This window comes from Camellia sinensis, chromosome 5 (assembly GCF_055761805.1).
Source record: "Camellia sinensis isolate YWXY chromosome 5, ASM5576180v1, whole genome shotgun sequence".
Taxonomy (NCBI): domain Eukaryota; kingdom Viridiplantae; phylum Streptophyta; class Magnoliopsida; order Ericales; family Theaceae; genus Camellia; species Camellia sinensis.
In genome coordinates this window covers 220,507,554-220,526,665 of record NC_138965.1, presented here as the reverse complement: position 1 = coordinate 220,526,665, position 19,112 = coordinate 220,507,554, and the positions used below count along the sequence as shown (strand labels likewise).

Below are 19,112 nucleotides of genomic sequence, written 5' to 3'. Positions count from 1 at the left end.
GAGGTTCTATCTTAGTTGGGAGCGAGTTTCTTCCTTGACAGGAGCTAGTTTCTTACTTGGGAGTGCAGAGCAGAATTGTATTTTTGAGTAAGAACGTCACTCAAGTAGAAGTTTCCTGCTACCAAGACAGACATGTTAATGTTCACTTCTAAGTCTTTTGTCCGCTACAAGGATTTAAATACTGTTGGTATGTGCACGCCAATACCTACAACCACATCAAAAAATATATTTGCAGCAGTGAACTGTGAGGATGAAGCTGAAGAAGTACCTTTTCCTGTAGATCCAGGTCAGTTGATGCTGTTAGATCAACCACGGACCTCAAGAAGAAACGATTGCTGAAAAAAGGTAGCTCTGCAATATTTCTAGTTTGTAATCGACACTCCGCCAAATCAGCCACAAGAGACACAGATTTTCGGCGTAGTCTAATATCAATGCTTGAGTTGCGTAGTATGTCCTACAAGACAACCATTAATTGCAAAAATCAGCCCCAAACATAAACTTTAATCCGCCATATTCATTCCTGCTGGCATCACCTGCAGCATCAAGTCTCCAGTTTCTGCATAGAACAATTCCTGGCCATCTAAATTGTTTCTGATCAAGGCTGAAACAGCATATAATGCTTTTCTGGCTTCTTCTAGAAAACTAGATTTTACCATGTTCATTAGCTTTGCCAGTCCTCCTAATTCCAGGACCTGAGATCCGCAAGTCATAAATCAAACAATGTATACATAACATCACTCACATGCAAATGAGGAAACACTCACCAAACCTGTAGCAATCGGTATCTCATATATGACATCACAGAGAAAATAGAAAATAAAGAGATAAAACCTAGTACATGCGAGATGCATCTATATATGTTCACAAAAAACCACATATTAGTACCTGCTTCTGAACAACTGGGTTATTTTGACAGGCTTTACCAAGAATCCATGCAGAAGTTGTCCTTATCTCTGGGTCTGGGTTATTAAGTTCTCTTATAATTACAGAGAGACCCCCAAGTTTGTGCAAATCTGACAAACATAAATGTCATATTTCAGATGCTTATAGAGGAGAAAGCAACAAAGTTTGAGCAGAGCTCAACGTTGAGAAAAGAAGGCCCATTACACAAATGATTCGGATACAATGTGCCAAAATTATAACCATACATACTAAACTCAACTCAATAAAGCCTTGTCCCAACTGAATTATAATTTTGATGGATGGGCTCCAATATGAGTCTTTAATTTGACCACCTAAAAAGATTTCACATAGAGACTCCACCAGATGACTGGATATTGCATTCAAATGGTCTAGAAAGTTTTCACTAGCTACCAGCTATGAGCTAAAGTGAACTTTTTATGGAGTAACTTCAAGTCTCTTTCATAAAATAGATATAAAAAAAAAACCAGCAAAACAGCAATCTGTATGACACAGAAATCCACAACCCAGATAGAGAAAAGAGTTCCAATTTTTGTGGCCCTAAAACTAATAATGATTCTTCCCTAAAGATTGGTAACTAGAGTGGATTGATGCAGGACAACTTGTTGGATTCTCATAACAGAAACTATTTAAGGGCTTAAACAGTGAGTAATTTAACATTTTAAATGGTAAAATTGAAGACCAATAAGTATGGAAAAAAATTAGGATTGATTTGGGTATGATTGAATAGAGTTTTAGGGTGAAAATTGACTTTTTTGAGAGTTGTGAATAGTAAACTGAGAATAGTAGCTAGGGCACATGCATAAAGAAGAAGAAATAAATAAATAAATACGTGGTGCTTCAACCTTATAAGGATTAGACAATAATTCACACAATTGCAACACAAACTCTCATAAAAATCAACTCTATTGAATCAATGAGACCACAAATATGTGTATAGGCTAAAAAATCTCCTACTTTTATAAGGTCTAGTGTTCAAATTTAAAAGCTATGAACATTCAATAACTACAAATAAAAATATTCTTGACCAACTATGAGTATGAAATCTAATTCTACCCCAACTATGATTTGAATTCAAAATAGAAAATTTTGACCACTAAGACTATTTTAGACATAATAAAACCCAATATTTAATGACTCACCATGGGTGGCCCCTACAAACTTGACAAAGACATGAAGTACGCTACCTTGACAAATTGCTATTAATCAGAGTGCCTGACCTTGTTTTGGACAAATATTTGTCTTTTCCATCCTTGCTAACTGCCTTTGAAACCTTTCAACTCTGAGTTCCAAACATAACTGACTTTTGAAGGAGACCCCAATGTAAGCCTAGGGATGTCTATGGTAGGGATTCCACTTCATAGCCCAAAACAGAAACTAGGGCCCCTACATTGTCACATTACCCACCAGAATCAAAGCAAACTTCCCCAAATTCACCTTCAAACTTAACATTGCCTCAAAAATAGGAACAGAAATAATAGGTAACCTAATAGCCAAGTATTTCTGCTGCAAAAGATAATAGTATCGTGCATAAAGCAAATGAGAATGTGATATGAGAGAACCGTCAAGTTGCCCAACCTTAAAAGAAATCTCCCTACACAGCCCAATCAAGTCCATGTAACAGAGACTGACTGCAATCCATTACTTTCAAGGTTGGTCCCAACCTAAGAATGAAAAAAGCTCGTAATAGCTATCTTGTCAAGTCTATATATAACTACTGTCCTCAAACAAATGCAAATCCTGGCTCCAAAGACAGGATGATCTTGACATTTGAGAATAGTATTATCGAGAAAGGAACATAAACTTAATGCTGCGAAGTAGACCACCAGTGGAATGGAGCAAATTTTGGGTGCTCGCAATTATTTAGATTTTTTTTTTTTTTTTTTCAAAAAAAGCTCACAATGATTCAGAATAATTTTGACAGCTTTGCTTTGAGTTAGATACCCAATCATCTACCCAAAACGAGAAAATAGTATTTCATTACTTAAACAAAATGAGGCAAATGCCTAGAAAACTGTGCATTGACTGTCTCGGTGAAAAAATGCATTTTAGCTCTACAAAAATTGTTAAAATTGTACTCACCATTTGCATTATCTATTTGCTCAACAAGTATCAAAAGCTCCTGTAATGCACGATGATGATATTCCGAAGGCAGAGATGAATTATTCAAGTCATCTATTGCAATTTGCATCAACTGTGCGTCAGAAGGCATTTTCAATCTTTCCACCAGTTCCTGTATATGCCCAAAAATTAAATAAATAAATAAATAAAAATAAAACCATAAAGCATGTGCAATCAACAAGAAAATGCAAAGCGTAATATAAAAATATAAAGCAATTGCCGGAGTTTTCTTTTTCTTTTTAAGAAAAAGCAGTGTGTGATAACTAAATTCCTATTTTTGACATGAAGTCATATGCATGGCTGCATAACAAGCTGTTTGGTAAAACTAAAACTTGGATTAGTGGAGGATAACACCAAGTAGGTCCACAGCAATTTGATACAACGATTCATCTTGATGTTTCCAAACAGAACACAATTTGTCCAAGGATATAGTATGTCCCCAGAAAATTTGTCCAAGGATATGGTATCTGGGGACTTTTAATATATATCAATAGTTATATTTATCAAAAAATAAAAAATAAAAAATATATGTCAATAGTTATGAAGGACAATAAATTTTAATACCTTTATCGTATTTCTACAACATTGTTCTGACCTTTAATTCCATTTGACGTTTCTTTAGCTTGTCTGGAGATAATCGTTGGACATTTTCTGCTGTCTCCTTCAACTTTGCTGGATCAGAGTGCCCTGGTTCAATAGCAAGAACAAACAACAATTTCATCCCAGCATATTAAATAATTCATACTAAAACTAGCTTATATTTATACAAAGTATTCCATCAATATAAGAGGTTATCATAAAAGTAATGTGTGAGAAGAGAATTTTCAGAAATTGGGGAAATAAAAAAAGAGTTTGACATCAGGTAAATGAAGAGAGTCCAGTCAGCATTAAATCTAAGACCAAAGCCAATAAATAAATAAAAAATCCCTGAAAAATTAACGATAAAGAGGTCAACAAAAATGCTAAACAACCAGCATGATGTCCAAATGGAGCCTCTAATATCTAAGAAAACTTGTATATCCATTTTAAACTTACCAAAAAATCTAATATATAAAAGAAAGCAATTCCCTCTCCACGTTTTACACCCCTTATAACCACACCATCTTCAAGTGAGCAAAGCATGGACCAGAAGAAGTAAAAAATATAATGGAGTGCTTATGGTGTAGGGATGGGAGGACGTCCCTCCAAAAGTGTATGGCACAAACTTCATCTAACTAATTATCTACAATTTAAAACCGATGATAAATGACTCCACTCCGAATGAGGAATTTCGCCTCATATAGTCACAACCCCACTTCCATGCTTTGAACACATTTTCTATTCAAGCTTTGAACCAATGTTTTGAAACTCGGACTGTTGAGCAAACCGGCAAAGTGACATGGTTAAGGATCACTAGTTCAACCGCTGGGTCAACTGGAATTGAACCATGATATCATAATTATGTCATAAATATATTAAAATTTAAACATAAAAATAAAAGACACAAGTACTAAAATTACAAAAGCAATAAATAAAAAACTATAACCAAACCAAATCAAGCCTCAAGTTCCGTCAAATGGGGTCAGCTATATTTAAAATTATATTTTATTTTTATATATTGACTTCTTGTAAAAGTTAAGTTGAGAGAAGATTGAATGAGTAATATATACTCATCTTATTTGTTAACAATCACAGTGATGGCTTAGTGATTGAAAAAGTTCCTTTCCAAGCAGTGGTTTCATGTTCGAGCCCCCAACACATTTTTTCCCAACAACAGCACCATGCCTTCAATTCAACCAATGTCAAACTAGCTCCAATTTGGGCAAATTACTGGTTTAACCGCTAGTTCGAACGATTTACATAAAAGAAATCAATTTTTAACATAAAACGGTTTAGGTGCTTAGTCTGGACATGATCCAAGCTTGGTTCCCGATATGACAAGTTGACTATGAAGCACGAAAATCTCTCCAGAGGTCACGTACAAGTCTCCGACACACTGGGACACTTAGGACACACTATGTACACATTGGGACACGCTAGGTACATGTTAAGGATACACTGAGGACTATTTTTTTTTTTTTTTTTTTTTTTTTAAAAAAATTGTTTTATTTTTTACTAAAATAGCATACCTAAAGTTGATAAATTTGATCAAATTAAATATTTGACATTAAAAGCATATTAAATATTTAAAAATATGACATATAATAAATATGTCCCCAACATGTCATGTCCGTGATTATTTGAAAATTTGCGTGTCTACATGTCCATGTTCATGTCCGTGCCCGTGTCCGTATCCGTATCCATGCTTCTTAGCCAATTGATTTGGCCGATCTGGTCCGATTTTCAAAACCATGATTTGACTCCACTTTGAGCTTTCTTTGTTTTACATAATGTCCCCATTTCTTTTCATATTTTGTTACTAATACTCCATCTCATATTTTTGTTAGCCCAATTTTAGGTTTCTAAATTTTAACCTTGGTTAATCAAAGTTCCTAGTGGAGACGATTGGTCCGATGGTAAAATCTTGACCAAAACCAACTGCTAGACATGTATCCATATCTGACAGCACTATCGAATCCGTGCAACATGGGAAATAACTAAGGACCCAAGGAATTGTGCCTAGCGGAGGAGGCAGGTGAGTAGGCCAATGTTTACAAATTAATGAATCTAAAGTAAATAGCTAAAACCTAAAGTATTCTTCTTACGAAGGATTCTCTATTATTTCCAAAAATAGAGCCGATTTCCGGTAAATGGTGTAGACTTTCCTGGGATGTTGCCAATGAGAGCGGAGGTTGGCCCACGGCGTTGAATCCTCTTCCTCAGTGGTCGGTCCTTGAGTTCCAGGAGGAAGCAGTGGATAAGGGGGGGCATCGACGTTTGGGTATTGTGGAACGTGCCTCTGGCCTTCGCCGGGAAGTGACTTTGGTCGGCTGCGAGGTGAGTTGGGTTATTACCAAGTTACGATTGACCTCAAGTAACATCCGAACCCAATCTTTCTTCGGTTGTTTGGATGGCAAGAGTCGGAGTGTGGCAATCTGGGTTCGTGATGAGGAGGATGGTGGCCAATTGTTTCAAATTGTGGTCACTATTGTAGGTCGTCGGCATCAAGTTTTTCTCCCTGTCTCTGAGTTTGGGGATGGCTAGGAGAGTGGCATTGTTTATTGAGGGTTTTGCCAGAGGTGAAAGCTGGGTTGCGAAGGTTCGCATTGGGACGAGGGTATCAGAGGTGAAGAGAACAGCAACGGAAACTCTGGTTGTCTCGGATACTCCAGTTCAGGTGATAGCTAAAGAGGGGTGGTCTGATATATTGAATAGGGCTTTGGTGGGCGTAGTGGGTCAGGTGGGGGAAAAGGGTGTGGGGTTTTCTGTGATGATAGAGTGGGTTGGTCGGTGGTGGGGATCGTTACGCAAGGTGGAGATCCGGCTAGTAGGGGAACAAGGCTTTCACTTTGTGTTCCCTTCACGTCAAGACGCTAAAACTGTGTTGCGACGTCGGTGGGTTGTTGATGGGCGCGACCTTCATCTGCAATGGTGGACACCGTTAGTTTTGTGTGATAAGGGCAACCAAACGCCATCGGAGGCACCTGTGTGGGTGAGGATGTTGGGCCTACCCATTCATCTTTGAGGTCTGGTAGCGTATAGGGCTATTGGTGATCGTTGTGGTGGTTTCGTGCAGGTCGATGAGCTTTCGGCGGATCTCGGTGTGGTTTGATTGCAAGTCCAACGTCATGGCACCATTTCGACTAAGATTTCGTTACGATGGGAGGATTGTTTATATGTGATCCCTCTATGGCCGGAAGTTAGGCCCATGGTTGCCACGGTCTGGCCAGCGGGGGGAGATCGTAGGGGAGTGGCCAAGGAAGGAAAATCGACAATGACGGCGTGATGATAGGCGGAATTTTGGGAATGGAGGATTTGGTGGGTCAGCGCGTAGATTTGGGAGAGATGATGCAGGGTTTCGATATCAAGGTAGGTTGAAGCATTTGAGGCAAAGGGTTTGGGCTATGGAACAGCAACGTTTGGGCCCTAATAAACCATGGGTGGTTTATAGTAGGAGACTGGGCCAGCCCAAGTCTTTGGTGGAGGGTTTGGGCCAGGTGAGGGAACAGATGGGCCCTACTACTTTAGGCCCAGAAATTACTGCACATAGAGTACCCAGCCCACGGGTGGAGGCTAGGGTTTGTTCAAACCCATCTCTCGAACGAGTTTTCGGATCTTTGCATAAGGGTGTTGGCTTGCAGCCGCCAACCGGCCCGACTGGGAGTTGGTCGTCAGACGGAATCAGGTCACGACCATCGCCGAAGCAGCCGACCTACTCGGAAAGGTGGCTTCGTCCTGGTCAGTTGGCGGCAGAGGCTAACGCCACACCTTGTTCCACTAATGGACAAGTCGGGGATGACCCACCTATGGAAGTCGCGACCCAGTCACTGGAGGGTGAGGGTTTTCTGGCAACGAATGAGGAGAATGGCTATAGTGGTTAGACCTTTGGCCACAGAGGATGAGGTTCTCGGTTTGCCAAACTTAGAGCCAGAGTTTGATATTGACTTACAGGAAGCTTTTCCAGCTGATCTACCACCGTCTTCAGATGAGGTGTCAAACTGGGTGTTGCCCCGTATTGCTGAGGTTAGTAAATTTCTAGGAGTTTCATTTGTTGGGCATGAGGCGGAGGCTTCGAAGTTATTTTCCTCAATTGAAACGTCATGGAAGGGAGGGGGTATACAGAGACAATCTACTGGCCCATCAGAAAAAGGGATTTAGGAGTTGCAGCAACTTGAGTGCTCAATCAATTATGATCGACCCACGAAAGGTGAAGAACGACGAGTCAGAAAGAAGGGGGGTGGTCCCCTTTTGTTGCCATGCGCCTAAAACTTTTGACTTGGAATGTGAGGGGACTAAATGATCAGGTTAAACGAACGGTCGTTAAGTCCTTATTAAGGACTGCTAGGGCAGATGTAATGGAGACTATTGAGCCAGTGTTTGTGCGGGAGTTATGGAGTGGGAGGCATGTAGAGTGGGCGTTCCAACCAACTATTGGGGTGGCTGGAGGTATTCTCATGTGTTAGGATAATAGAGTGGTGGTGATGGAGGAGGTAGAAGTAGGGGGTTTCTCACTGTCCTATTTGTTCAGATGCCTTGAGGATGATTTTTGGTGGGTGTTTATGGCCCAGTTCGGGGTTCAGAGCGGATCGCTTTCTAGGAGGAGTTGCAGCATGCTGCTTTCAGATAGGGATTGTCGTGGTGTGTTGGCGGAGATTTTAATGTCGTAAGGAGCCCGGTGGAAAGGACTGGGGAAAGTCCGATGGGGAGGTTTGTGAGGGATTTTGTAGCTTTTATTGATGAGATGGAGTTGGTAGATCTGCCATTACAGGGGGGCGGTTTTACCTGGTCGAGTGGCTGAGCTAGTTCTCGGCTTGATAGATTCTTAGTGTTTGGGGTTTGGGAGGAGCATTTTTCGCAGATGCTTTAATGCCGATTACATCGGCCGACTTCTGACCATTGGGCAGTTCTGTTGGACAATGGAGGAGTTCGGAGTGGTCCTTCGCCTTTTCGGTTTGAGAACATGTGGTTACAAGCAGATGGTTTTGCTGCGACGGTGGGTGGTTGGTGGGAGAGTTACAATGTGGTAGGTTCCCCCAGTTATAGATTAACTCATAAATTGAAACTTCTTAACTCTGATTTGAAGAGGTGGAATTTAGAGGTTTTTGGCCGCTTGGAGCTTCAGAAGTCAAATATCTTGTTAGTTTTGCAGGGTTTGGATACGCAGGAACTAGCTAGAGAGCTCCTTGAGGAGAATGTGGCAGTTAGGGAGGAGGCTCGGAGAGATTATGCGTGGGCAGCCCGGATGGAGGAGATTAGTTTCTGGCAAAAATCTCGATGCTTGTGGTTGAAAGATGGGGACCGTAACACAAAGTTCTTTCATCGTATGGCTAATGCTCATCGGCAGGTGAACCAGATAAGGAGAATACAGGTGAATGGGGTGATGCTTTCTTCAGAAGAGGAGGTCAAGAATAGTATAGTGGCATTCTACTAGCATTTGTTCCGTGATGAGGGCAGATTTGGAGACCGGGGTTGGAGGGTGTAGCTTTTGATTCTATTTCTGCTGAGGATGGGATCTTGTTGGAGAGGCCTTTCACTGAGGAGGAGATCTTGGGTGCATTGCGGAGTATGCCTGGGGACAAGGCGCCGGGTCCAGATGGTTTCTCTATTGCTTTCTTTCAGCAGTGCTGGAAAGTGGTCAAAGGGGAGGTGTTGGATGTGTTTGCGTAGTTTTATCAATCTGGGCAATTTGAGAGGAGTCTGAATGCCACTTTCATAGTTTTGATTCCCAAGAAGAGGGGACAGAGGATATTCACGACTTACGGCCTATAAGTCTTTTGGGTAGTGTATACAAATTATTGGCCAAGGTGTTGGCTAACAAGCTTCGAGGGGTGCTGGAGGGGGTTGTTTCGGAATCTCAGAATGCTTTTGTAGGTGGGCGACAGATTTTGGATGCTGTTTTGGTGGCAAACGAGTGTGTGAACTCGCAGCTTCAGCAAGGGAAAGGGGGGCTAATTTGTAAGCTGGATATTGAGAAGGCTAATGACAATGTAAATTGGGAGTTTTTGATGTACATGTTGAAAAGGTTGGGTTTTGGAACACGATGGCGGAGGTGGATACATTTTTGTATTTCCACCGTTCGGATGTCTGTCCTAGTTAATGGGACACCGACGGGTTTCTTCCCCACTTGGCGAGGCTTACGGCAGGGAGACCCATTGTCCCCATTATTGTTCATTTAGGTTATGGAAACGTTGAGTCGTTTGTTGTCTAAGGCGGTCCAAGGGGGCTTATTATCGGGCTTTGTGGTAGGGGAGGTGCTTGCTTGTTTGAGGGTTTCTCATCTATTCTATGCGAATGATGCATTGATTTTTTGCGATGCGAATGCTATGCAAATTGGTTACTTGCGGTGTGTTCTATTATGTTTTGAGGCAGTGTCAGGATTGTGGGTTAATTTATCAAAATTAGAATTAATTCCTGTGGGTGCGGTGGCTCGGTTACCGGTGTTGGCAGCCGTCTTGGGCTGTAAAGTGGCACAATTGCCAGTTTCTTATTTGGGTCTTCCTTTGGGGGCTTCCTTTTAGAAGTCTAAAGTATGGGATGGGGATGGGGTGGTAGATAGAATTCAGCGACGGCTGGCAAGGTGGAAGCGCCAATATTTGTCAAAAGAAGGACGGATTACTTTGATTAAGAGCGTTCTCTCCAGTATTCCGACGTACTTTAAGTTTGTGCATGTGATCCCTGGGGGGGTGGCTAAGAGTTTGGAGAAGTTGCAAAGGGATTTTTTGTGGAGTGGGGGTAGGGAGGGTTTTCATTATCATTTGGTGGCTTGGGAGAGGGTGTGTAATTTGAAAGAGGGGGGGGTTTGGGGGTGCGAAAATTGGTGGCTTTTAATCAGGCTTTATTGGGCAAGTGATTGTGGCACTTTGTGGGGGAGCGGGAGAGGTTATGGAGGAGGGTGGTGGTGGCTAAGTGCGGGGAGGCCCAAGGGGGTTGGTGCTCGAAGAGGGTGATTCAATCTTATGATCGTGGGTTGTGAAAGGGGATTTGGTTGGGGAGGGAGGTGTTTTGGAAAAGGGTTCACTTCCAAGTGGGGGTTGGTGATCGAGTTCGCTTTTGGCAAGATCGGTGGCGTGGTGATTTGTCTTTGGCGGTTAGGTTCCCGCTCATTTTTTATATTGATGCTGATGTGAAAGTTTTAGTTGCTTTGGTCAGGGTGAAGCAAGGGGATTCAGTTGTTTGGAATGTTCGTTTACGACGTCATGTTCAAGATTGGGAGCTCGACAACTTGGTGGATTTTCCAGGTTTCTTATATGGTTTGCAGACTGGAGGGGAAGGGAGGGATTCTTTGGTTTGGGATGTTCGCAGGTCCAAAAGTGTTTTCTCCGTGTCCTCATTTTATGAGATACTTGTAGGGGGTATTGGTGGTGTGTTTCCTTCAAAATTTATTTGGACAACGAGTTCTCCTTCGAAGGTTGTGTTCTTTGTTTGGACAGCTGCTTTGGGTCGTATCCTTACAATTGATAATTTAATTCGGCGTCATGTGTTGGTGAATTGGTGTTGTCTGTGTTGCAAAAACGCGGAATCGGTGGATCATTTGCTTCTTCATTTCCCGGTTGCGTCTAGATTGTGGAATTATATTGTTGCTCTGTTTGGCTTCGTGTGGGTGCAGCTGGGGTCCCTTTTGGGGGTGTTACAGAGTTGGGGTGGGGCTAGAGTGGGGAAGAGGCGCCGAAAGGCTTGGGTGCTTGCTTCTCATTGTTTGCTTTTGTTGGTTTGGTTAGAATGTAACAGGCGAGTGTTTCAGGATGAGTGTCATTCTGTCTCTTGGTTAGAGCGTCAGTTGCTAAAGGTGCTACACAGTTGGGTTACAGGCACAGTTGATCCCAATGTTTTAGTCTTCGTAGATTTTGTGGAGGATTTGATTAGTTAGTTTTCGTTTCAGTCCCTTTTTGGGCCGTATCTTTGTATTCTTTGCATCGTTTTAATGCTTTCTATTAAATCTGATTATTTATCAAAAAAAAAAAAAAACCTTGAGGCTATGGGTTCAAGTCACGGGGTGTGGACATCCCCGAACGTATCCCGTTTTGTTCATTTGGGCTCACTACAGTTCGGACTCAAATGTCACATTCTTAATCTGATCTTGCAAAGTGCAATGCAAGACTGATAAATCACCAAAGAGTCCAAATCCGGCAAATCGTTTTGGAAAACTGATTTTTTAAAAAGAAGTGTCAAACATGGACTGCTTTGCCAGATACAAAGTCGCCACCTAAATATTTTTTTATGGGAGAATTTAGGAAACCCTGACTCGTTGCCTAAGGCCACGTGTCCGTCATCACCAAAGTTGCCTCGGCTCGGGAACTTGGGTACGATTGGGGAAGGTCAGTTATGAGCACCCCCGCTCGCCCGATCAAAGATCGGCCTCTACTAACCATAATATCTAGCTTTGAAAACATTATGCATTCTTATTCCGGTTAATTAGCTAAACTTACTATGTGATGCGCACAACACAAAAGTATAGACTAGATCGCCTAATTTGGATCAAAGCATTGCATATCCGCTCGTTTGAAAAACGTTTTTGAATTTTACTACTCGCAAGTAGGCTAAAACGCGAATTTCAACGAGTTATTCCAACTCAAGCAATCCAACCTTTACCCACAGGCATTCAGGCAGTAAATTAACTAAGCAGTTAGCCTCATGGCAAGCATGCTTTCATGTTACATTCACACTCATGCGAGATACTAAAGCATAAACACTCACCTAGTACTCCAAGCCAAAACAGGAAACATGTTAGCAATCAGATGTATGATCCAAGTCCATGTTAAGATGGCTAATGCATCGCAGGCAAAATGCAGCTAGAATAGGCTCGGCTAACCTATGGATGGCAAGTGAAATGCAACAGATAACATGTATTCAAGTTAGATTTGAAATACTATGCAATTAGTATGATGCACCGAGCCCGATGCATGCACTACTGATGAATGATGCATACATGCATAGCATAAGGATGCTAATTGAAATATGCCCTAATACTAACCATCAAAAGCAAGTAAGTAAAAAGGAGAAAGAAATAGGGGTTGGAAGACATGCATCACACACACGCACGTTTATTACAAATTCGCCCTCACTCGGAGGGACCAAAAGAATAATACAAATTTAACTAACTAACAAGCTAATTAAATAGTTACAGACCACTTAACTAGTTAAGCAAATTAACTAAGCTAATAAAGCAGTAAAACAACCTCGGGAAGAGGGTCCAATGCATGCGTGCTCGGCTCCGCTCGGAAATCCACCACCATGCACAAGCTGCCTCTGTTTGCACTGTTTTTCTCCTCTGAGGACTGCACAAGTCTCAAAGTTGTTTCTGAAATACTCCCTGAGGGTTGTGGGAGACCACCAGCCAGAAGGAAACACCACCGGCCATGATGAAGTGGTCATCGACCACAAATGAAGATCTCGGCCAAATATGGATAGCCGGCCGGCACTGAAGATGGCCGACCGGCCATCCTTTCCTGCAGAACCCTGTTTTGACAGCAGCAAAGGGCAAACAAGGCATGGCAATGCATTTTAAGCAAATGTTTGCACAACCAACCTCCCCATCATGTTGTGGACTCAAGGGAGTTTGGTACTCGACCCTCGGACCACCAATCGCGCATTTCAATGCGTGATGGTCCAAGAAGTCAAGTATGCATTTTGATGTCAAGTGTAATGCACATAAACACACAATGGGCCCAACCTCTATCATAATCAATTCAAGAGGCAAGGCATGCATGCCAAATGCAACCTAAGCGTGCGAGCTAAGTATGCAACATGAAAATGCAAACACGCATGCAAACATGCAGGCATGTGACAATATTCAAACAAATGAGCAAGCAAGACATGATGCAACCAAAGCATGCAAACATGAAGCAATGTAACAACATTTGAGCAACATGCAAAAGATGAACTTAGACTAATATGGACAAGCCTCAGCCATGTCTAAATAAGTAGCCAAAATGCTATGGAAATGAAGGCAAATTTACATACAAACATGCATGCAAATATGGTCCAACACTCAAGCATAAAGAGGAGACTTTTAAGCACACTTAAAAGGAATAAACATGGACATTAAATCAACATGTTAGGCTCTGAAAACAGGTAGAAGATGATGCCAAATCAAGCAATCAAAGCATGCAAGCAAGCCTAAGGCCTAAGGCTAACCTAAGGGATCAAACCATGGCTATGCAAGGCGAGTCCCAAAGGGTCGAGGGGACTCAAAACAGTCCCAATGTAAGTCGAGACAAAGCCCAAAACACACTTAGATGGCATCTAAATGGCCTACCCATGGAAGCATACACAATGGTCCAAACATGGAGCATAAGACATCAACCTTTTAAAGCATTAAAGGAGCATCAAATGCAAGCATACAAGCATGCCACAAGGACTGAAAAGACATAACTAATGGTGCCAAACCACTGAAATGATGCAAGTAAAGCATGCTAGAGGATCCAATACTCAAAGCCTACAAGCTAGGTTGCATGGTAGCTATACAAAGCAAGTCATGGATGGCCCAAACAACCAAAATCAGACCTCAAGCATATCAAAACATGCATAAAAGCTTCACAAAGCTAAGCCAAAATCATGCTAAAAACAACGCTCAAAGCACAAAGCATGTTAAGGTAATTTCATGGCATTACAAGACAAGTATGCAAAGCATGCATGGTGTGTCTAAACCAACTTAAAACAGTACTATATCATGGAAAAATAACCACAAATACTAGCTAAGACATAGCCAACATGAACTAAGACATAGCCAACATGAACTTAAACAAGGAGCTCACACATGAAGCAAAAATGACAAGTTTTTAAGACAACAAGGAGAGGGGATGGCCCTCTCCTTTTTAGGACCTCAAAACACCATCCCCACCACTGAAATCCAGAGTGAGGAGGCCAACACAAGGTGGTCCCGGAGCTCACAAAAAGTGCACAAAAATGAGGCCAAACAAGGCCTAAGAGGGGTCAAACAACCCCAAACACCAAAGTGACCTTAAACAACTATTTTAAGCACTCAAAATCAGAACTTTTATTAGTTATAGACTAAGCTTAAAAACAAATGCAAGGATGGCTAAAAGCCTAAGCAAAAATGGGGAATAAAGGGGTAAGTTTCTTACCCTTGAAGACCTTCTTCAAGAAGACCACTCCAGCACCTTCCTTAGGTCAAAAGCAGCTCAAAAACTCCAAGAGCAACCCTTTGGCACCTCAACAACCAAGGTATGGTGTGACACTAGGTGTCTTAGTGCAAAACTAAGGACAAAACAACCTTATGCACACACAAAGGCAAAAGGGAGGGAGATATAGAGATAGATAGATACACAAACCCTAACCCTAATCTCAGAGCCCTCTGAAACTTTTTTGGAACCCTTAAGGAGGGAGGAGAAGCCCTCCTCTTATAGAATTCCAACTCTTGCAAAGCTTACAAAACAAGCTAAGCAAAAGGGAAATCCCTCCATACACGTGTATAGAGGGGGTGCAAAGTGGGTGCCAGCTGGCACAAAATATTTGCCAAAAACAGATGAACAGTGGTCGACCAACAAAAATGGCCATTTGACCAACAAAGGTGGCCGGCCGACCACCAAGAGTGTCGACCGGCCATCACCAATGGCCGATGGCAAGAAAACATGGCCAGTGGCCTCAAGCCATGGCCGGTGAAGTGTGGGGATGGCCAACAAGCTATTTCCCACCCTCATAAGCAAAACAACAAGTGTTTGGTGCAAAACCAAACACAAAACAAACAAGTTAAGAGATCTTAAGGTAGGGCGCGTAGCCGAGACCTTCGGGAACTCAAAACAAACACAAACATGGATGATCACCGAGTGTTCAAACGATGACGTCCAAGTCTTGAGGACGGTCAAAAATGGGGTGTCTACACGGGGCAATCACTTTGTGCACTACTGGAAATTTGTGTTAATGTATATAATAAGATAGTGACATGTATATAATATGATAGTGGTGTTGGTGGCAGTTAGTGGCATGTATAGAATATGATAGTGGTGTTGGTGGCAGATAGTGGCATGTATATAATATGATAGTGGTAGATAGTGGTAATATATAATATGTAAGTGGCATATAATGGGTTATAATGATGTTTGTAATATCTCTTATATAAGGAGTGTCATTTGGTCTTGTAAGATAAGAAGTTTTGAATATAACAGAAATATATTCCTTCTTCCTCATATTTTCGGAGTTCTTCTTCCTCATATTTTCTAAGTTGGTATCAGAGCAACAAAAAACACAGCAGCCCTAAAACCGTCATAGCCATGTCGGAAGTCACGTCCGAAACCACTTCAACCCCTGCCGCTGCCATTCCGGTGAAAACGTCCAACTCTCACTCTGTCCAAATCACCACCATCCGCCTAAATGGTGATAATTTTCTCCGCTGGTCACAATCTGTCCGGATGTATATCCGTGGGCAAGGAAAGATCGGTTACATCACTAGTGACAAGAAGGCTCCTGCTGTTAATGATCCGTTGTTCGACAGTTGGGACGCTAAACCCCATGGTTATAACATGGTTGGTCAATTCCATGGAGGAGGATATAAGCTCTAATTACATGTGCTATACTACTGCACAAGAATTGTGGGATAATGTTAGTCAGATGTATTCTGACCTAGGAAATCAATCTCAAGTTTTCGAATTAACTTTGAAGTTGGGAGAGATTCGTCAAGGAGATGATTCCGTCACCAAATATTTCAATTCGTTGAAAAGGTTGTGGCAGGATCTTGACATCTTCAACACATACGAATGGAAATCGGTTGACGACTGCAACCACCACAAGAAAACTGTGGAAGACAGCCGTATTTACAAGTTTCTTGCCGGCCTCAACATTGAGTTCGATGAAGTGCAAGGAAGAATTATTGGCAGACCTCCTCTCCCATCCATTGGCGAAGTATTTGCCGAAGTCAGAAGGGAAGAGAGCCGAAGGAGCGTCATGCTTAAGAAAAAAGGTACTAGTGAATCAATTGAAATTTCTGCTTTAATTAGCGATGCTGCGGCCAACAAGGCTGCAAATTACCAGCGCAGGTTTGATGATAAGCCACGAGTCTGGTGTGATTTTTGCAACAAGCCTCGCCATACACGCGAAACGTGTTGGAAGATCCATGGCAAACCTGTCAACTGGAAAAGCAGCAAACAAGGAGAGAAGAATCGTGGCTTTCCTACCGCTAATGAAGCCGATTCAGGTCCCTTCAACAAAGAGCAGATTGATCAACTCTTAAAGCTGATAAAATCCAACTCCTCATCTGGTACTCCTAGTGTTTTGTTGGCACAAACAGGTAGAAATCCTAAAGCCTTCTCTTGCCTAAACTTCTCTCCGTGGATCATAGATTCCGGTGCCTCCGATCACATGACTAGTTTTTCCCATTTATTTAGTACCTATTTCCCTTGTTCTGGTCATGACAAAATCAGAATAGCCGATGGTAGTTTTTCACCTATTGCAGGAAAAGGATTTGTTAAACTAACTGAGAAAATTAATCTCAATGCTGTTCTTCACGTCCCCAACTTAGCCTGTAACCTTTTGTCTGTTAGTAAACTATCTAAGGATTCTAATTGTCGTGTTACATTTTTTGAATCCCATTGTGAATTTCAGGACCAGAACTCGGGGATGATGATTGGGCGTGCTAGGATGCTTGAAGGTCTTTACTACTTTGATGAAGTACCTGTTAGTAATAAAAAAGCTCAGAGCTTTAATAGTACTAGTTCAATCTCTGTTCGAGAAAAAATAATGCTATGGCACTATAGGCTAGGACATCCTAGTTTTCTTTATCTGAAACATTTATTTCCAGAATTATTTAAAGGGATTGATTGTTCTTCTTTTCATTGTGAAAGTTGCATTTTTGCAAAATTTCATCGCTCTACTTATTTGCCAAAACCTTACCAGGCTTCCAAACCTTTTTATTTGATTCATAGTGATGTTTGGGGCCCTTCTAAAATCACTACTCTTTCTGGTAAAAGATGGTTTGTTACATTTATTGATGACCATACCCGCTTATGTTGGATTTATTTGATGAATAAAAAATCTGACGTGAAAAATTTATTCACAAATTTTTACAATATGATTGAAAACCAATTTCAAACCAAAATTGGTATTTTACATTCTGATAATGGAACAGAATATTTCAATGAGCAGTTGGGTGAGTTTTTGGAAAAAAAGGGGATTTTTCATCAATCTACATGTCGTGATACCCCTCAACAAAATGGCATTGCAGAACGAAAAAATAAACATTTACTTGAAGTAGCACGTGCTATAATGTTTTACATGCATGTTCCTAAATATTTATGGGGTGAAGCAATTTTAACAGCCTCTTATTTGATAAACAGGATGCCTACAAAGGTGTTAACATACAAAACACCTTTTGATTGTCTCAAAACTTTTTTTCCTGACACGAGGTTGTTTTCTGATTTACCCGCCAAAGTTTTTGGATGTACTGCCTATGTTCATGTTCCCAGTCAATTTCGTTCAAAACTTGACCCCCGTGCTATAAAATGTGTTTTTTTGGGTTATTCCTCAAACAAAAGGGGTATAAGTGTTTCGATCCTCAAACCAAGAAATTTCATGTGAGTATGGATGTGTCATTTGTGGAAACAAAATCCTATTTCCCCAACACTTCTCTTCAGGGGGAGACAAGTGGAGTAGAAGACCATTTTTGGGATATTTCTATCCCGCTCCCCAATGTCATTTATCCTACACAAAAACCACATCTATCTGATAATGATCACTTAGGAGAACCAAGTTCTATGGTGCCTAGTCGAGAAGATTCTTGTTTAGGGGGAGAAGTCCTACAAAATGATCTAAATTCTGAGCTTCAGGTTTATACTAGGAAGCGATTTCATCTGAGGAATAATGACCCGAATGTCCATCCTAATGACCCGAATGTCCACCCGAGTTCTGGCATCGAAATTTTAGGTAATCCTATTCCTTCTATTTCCGGCCTTGATGTTCCTATAGCAATTAGGAAAGGTGTCCGAAATTGCATTAAACATCTTATTGCAAATTACCTCTGCTATCAAAGACTGTCTAAAAACCATAGAGCTTTCACATCTAGGATTTCACACTTGTTTGTTCCAAGGAATATACAAGAAGTATTGGATGATCCGAATTGGAAATTAGCAGTCCTGGAGGAGATGAATGCTTTAAGGAGAAGTGGTACTTGGGAGATAGTTGATCTACCCAAAGACAAGAAAACAGTTGGGTGTAAATGGGTGTTTACGATAAAATGTAACGCAGATGGAAGCGTTGAGAGATACAAGGCGAGACTGGTGGCTAAAGACTTCACTCAAACTTATGGGATCGACTATCAGGAGACGTTTGCTCCTGTTGCTAAAATAAATTCCATCAGAGTACTGTTATCTCTTGCAGTAAATTCAGATTGGCCTCTACATCAACTTGACATTAAAAATGCATTTCTCAATAGTGATCTTGAAGAGGAGGCGTTCATGAGCCTACCGCCGGGATTTGAGCAGAGACTTGGAAGCGACAGAGTATGCAGATTGAACAAGTCATTATACGGACTCAAACAATCA

The 19,112-nt window shown here is 41.4% G+C and overlaps 1 protein-coding gene across 3 annotated transcripts in view; it reads right to left on the bottom strand.

Moving 5' to 3' along the window:
- LOC114297956 (ARM repeat superfamily protein) overlaps positions 1-19,112 on the bottom strand; it is a 29,454-nt gene that overhangs the window by 1,921 nt on the left and 8,421 nt on the right. Inside the window, exons 2-7 of one of the 3 annotated variants that reach the window (XR_014331098.1) lie at positions 3,638-3,729; positions 3,004-3,154; positions 886-1,013; positions 534-692; positions 269-454; positions 57-115 (exon numbers count right to left, since the gene is read on the bottom strand). Coding sequence is in view for 2 of the 3 variants with exons in the window: in XM_028242432.2 (XP_028098233.2) it covers positions 269-454; positions 534-692; positions 886-1,013; positions 3,004-3,154; positions 3,638-3,729; positions 12,798-12,993 (912 nt within the window). In the remaining variant the exon portion in view is untranslated. Of the gene's footprint in view, positions 1-56; positions 116-268; positions 455-533; positions 693-885; positions 1,014-3,003; positions 3,155-3,637; positions 3,730-12,797; positions 13,637-19,112 lie in introns of those variants that run through there. The other 2 variants (XM_028242432.2, XM_028242431.2) reach the window with 2 other exon arrangements.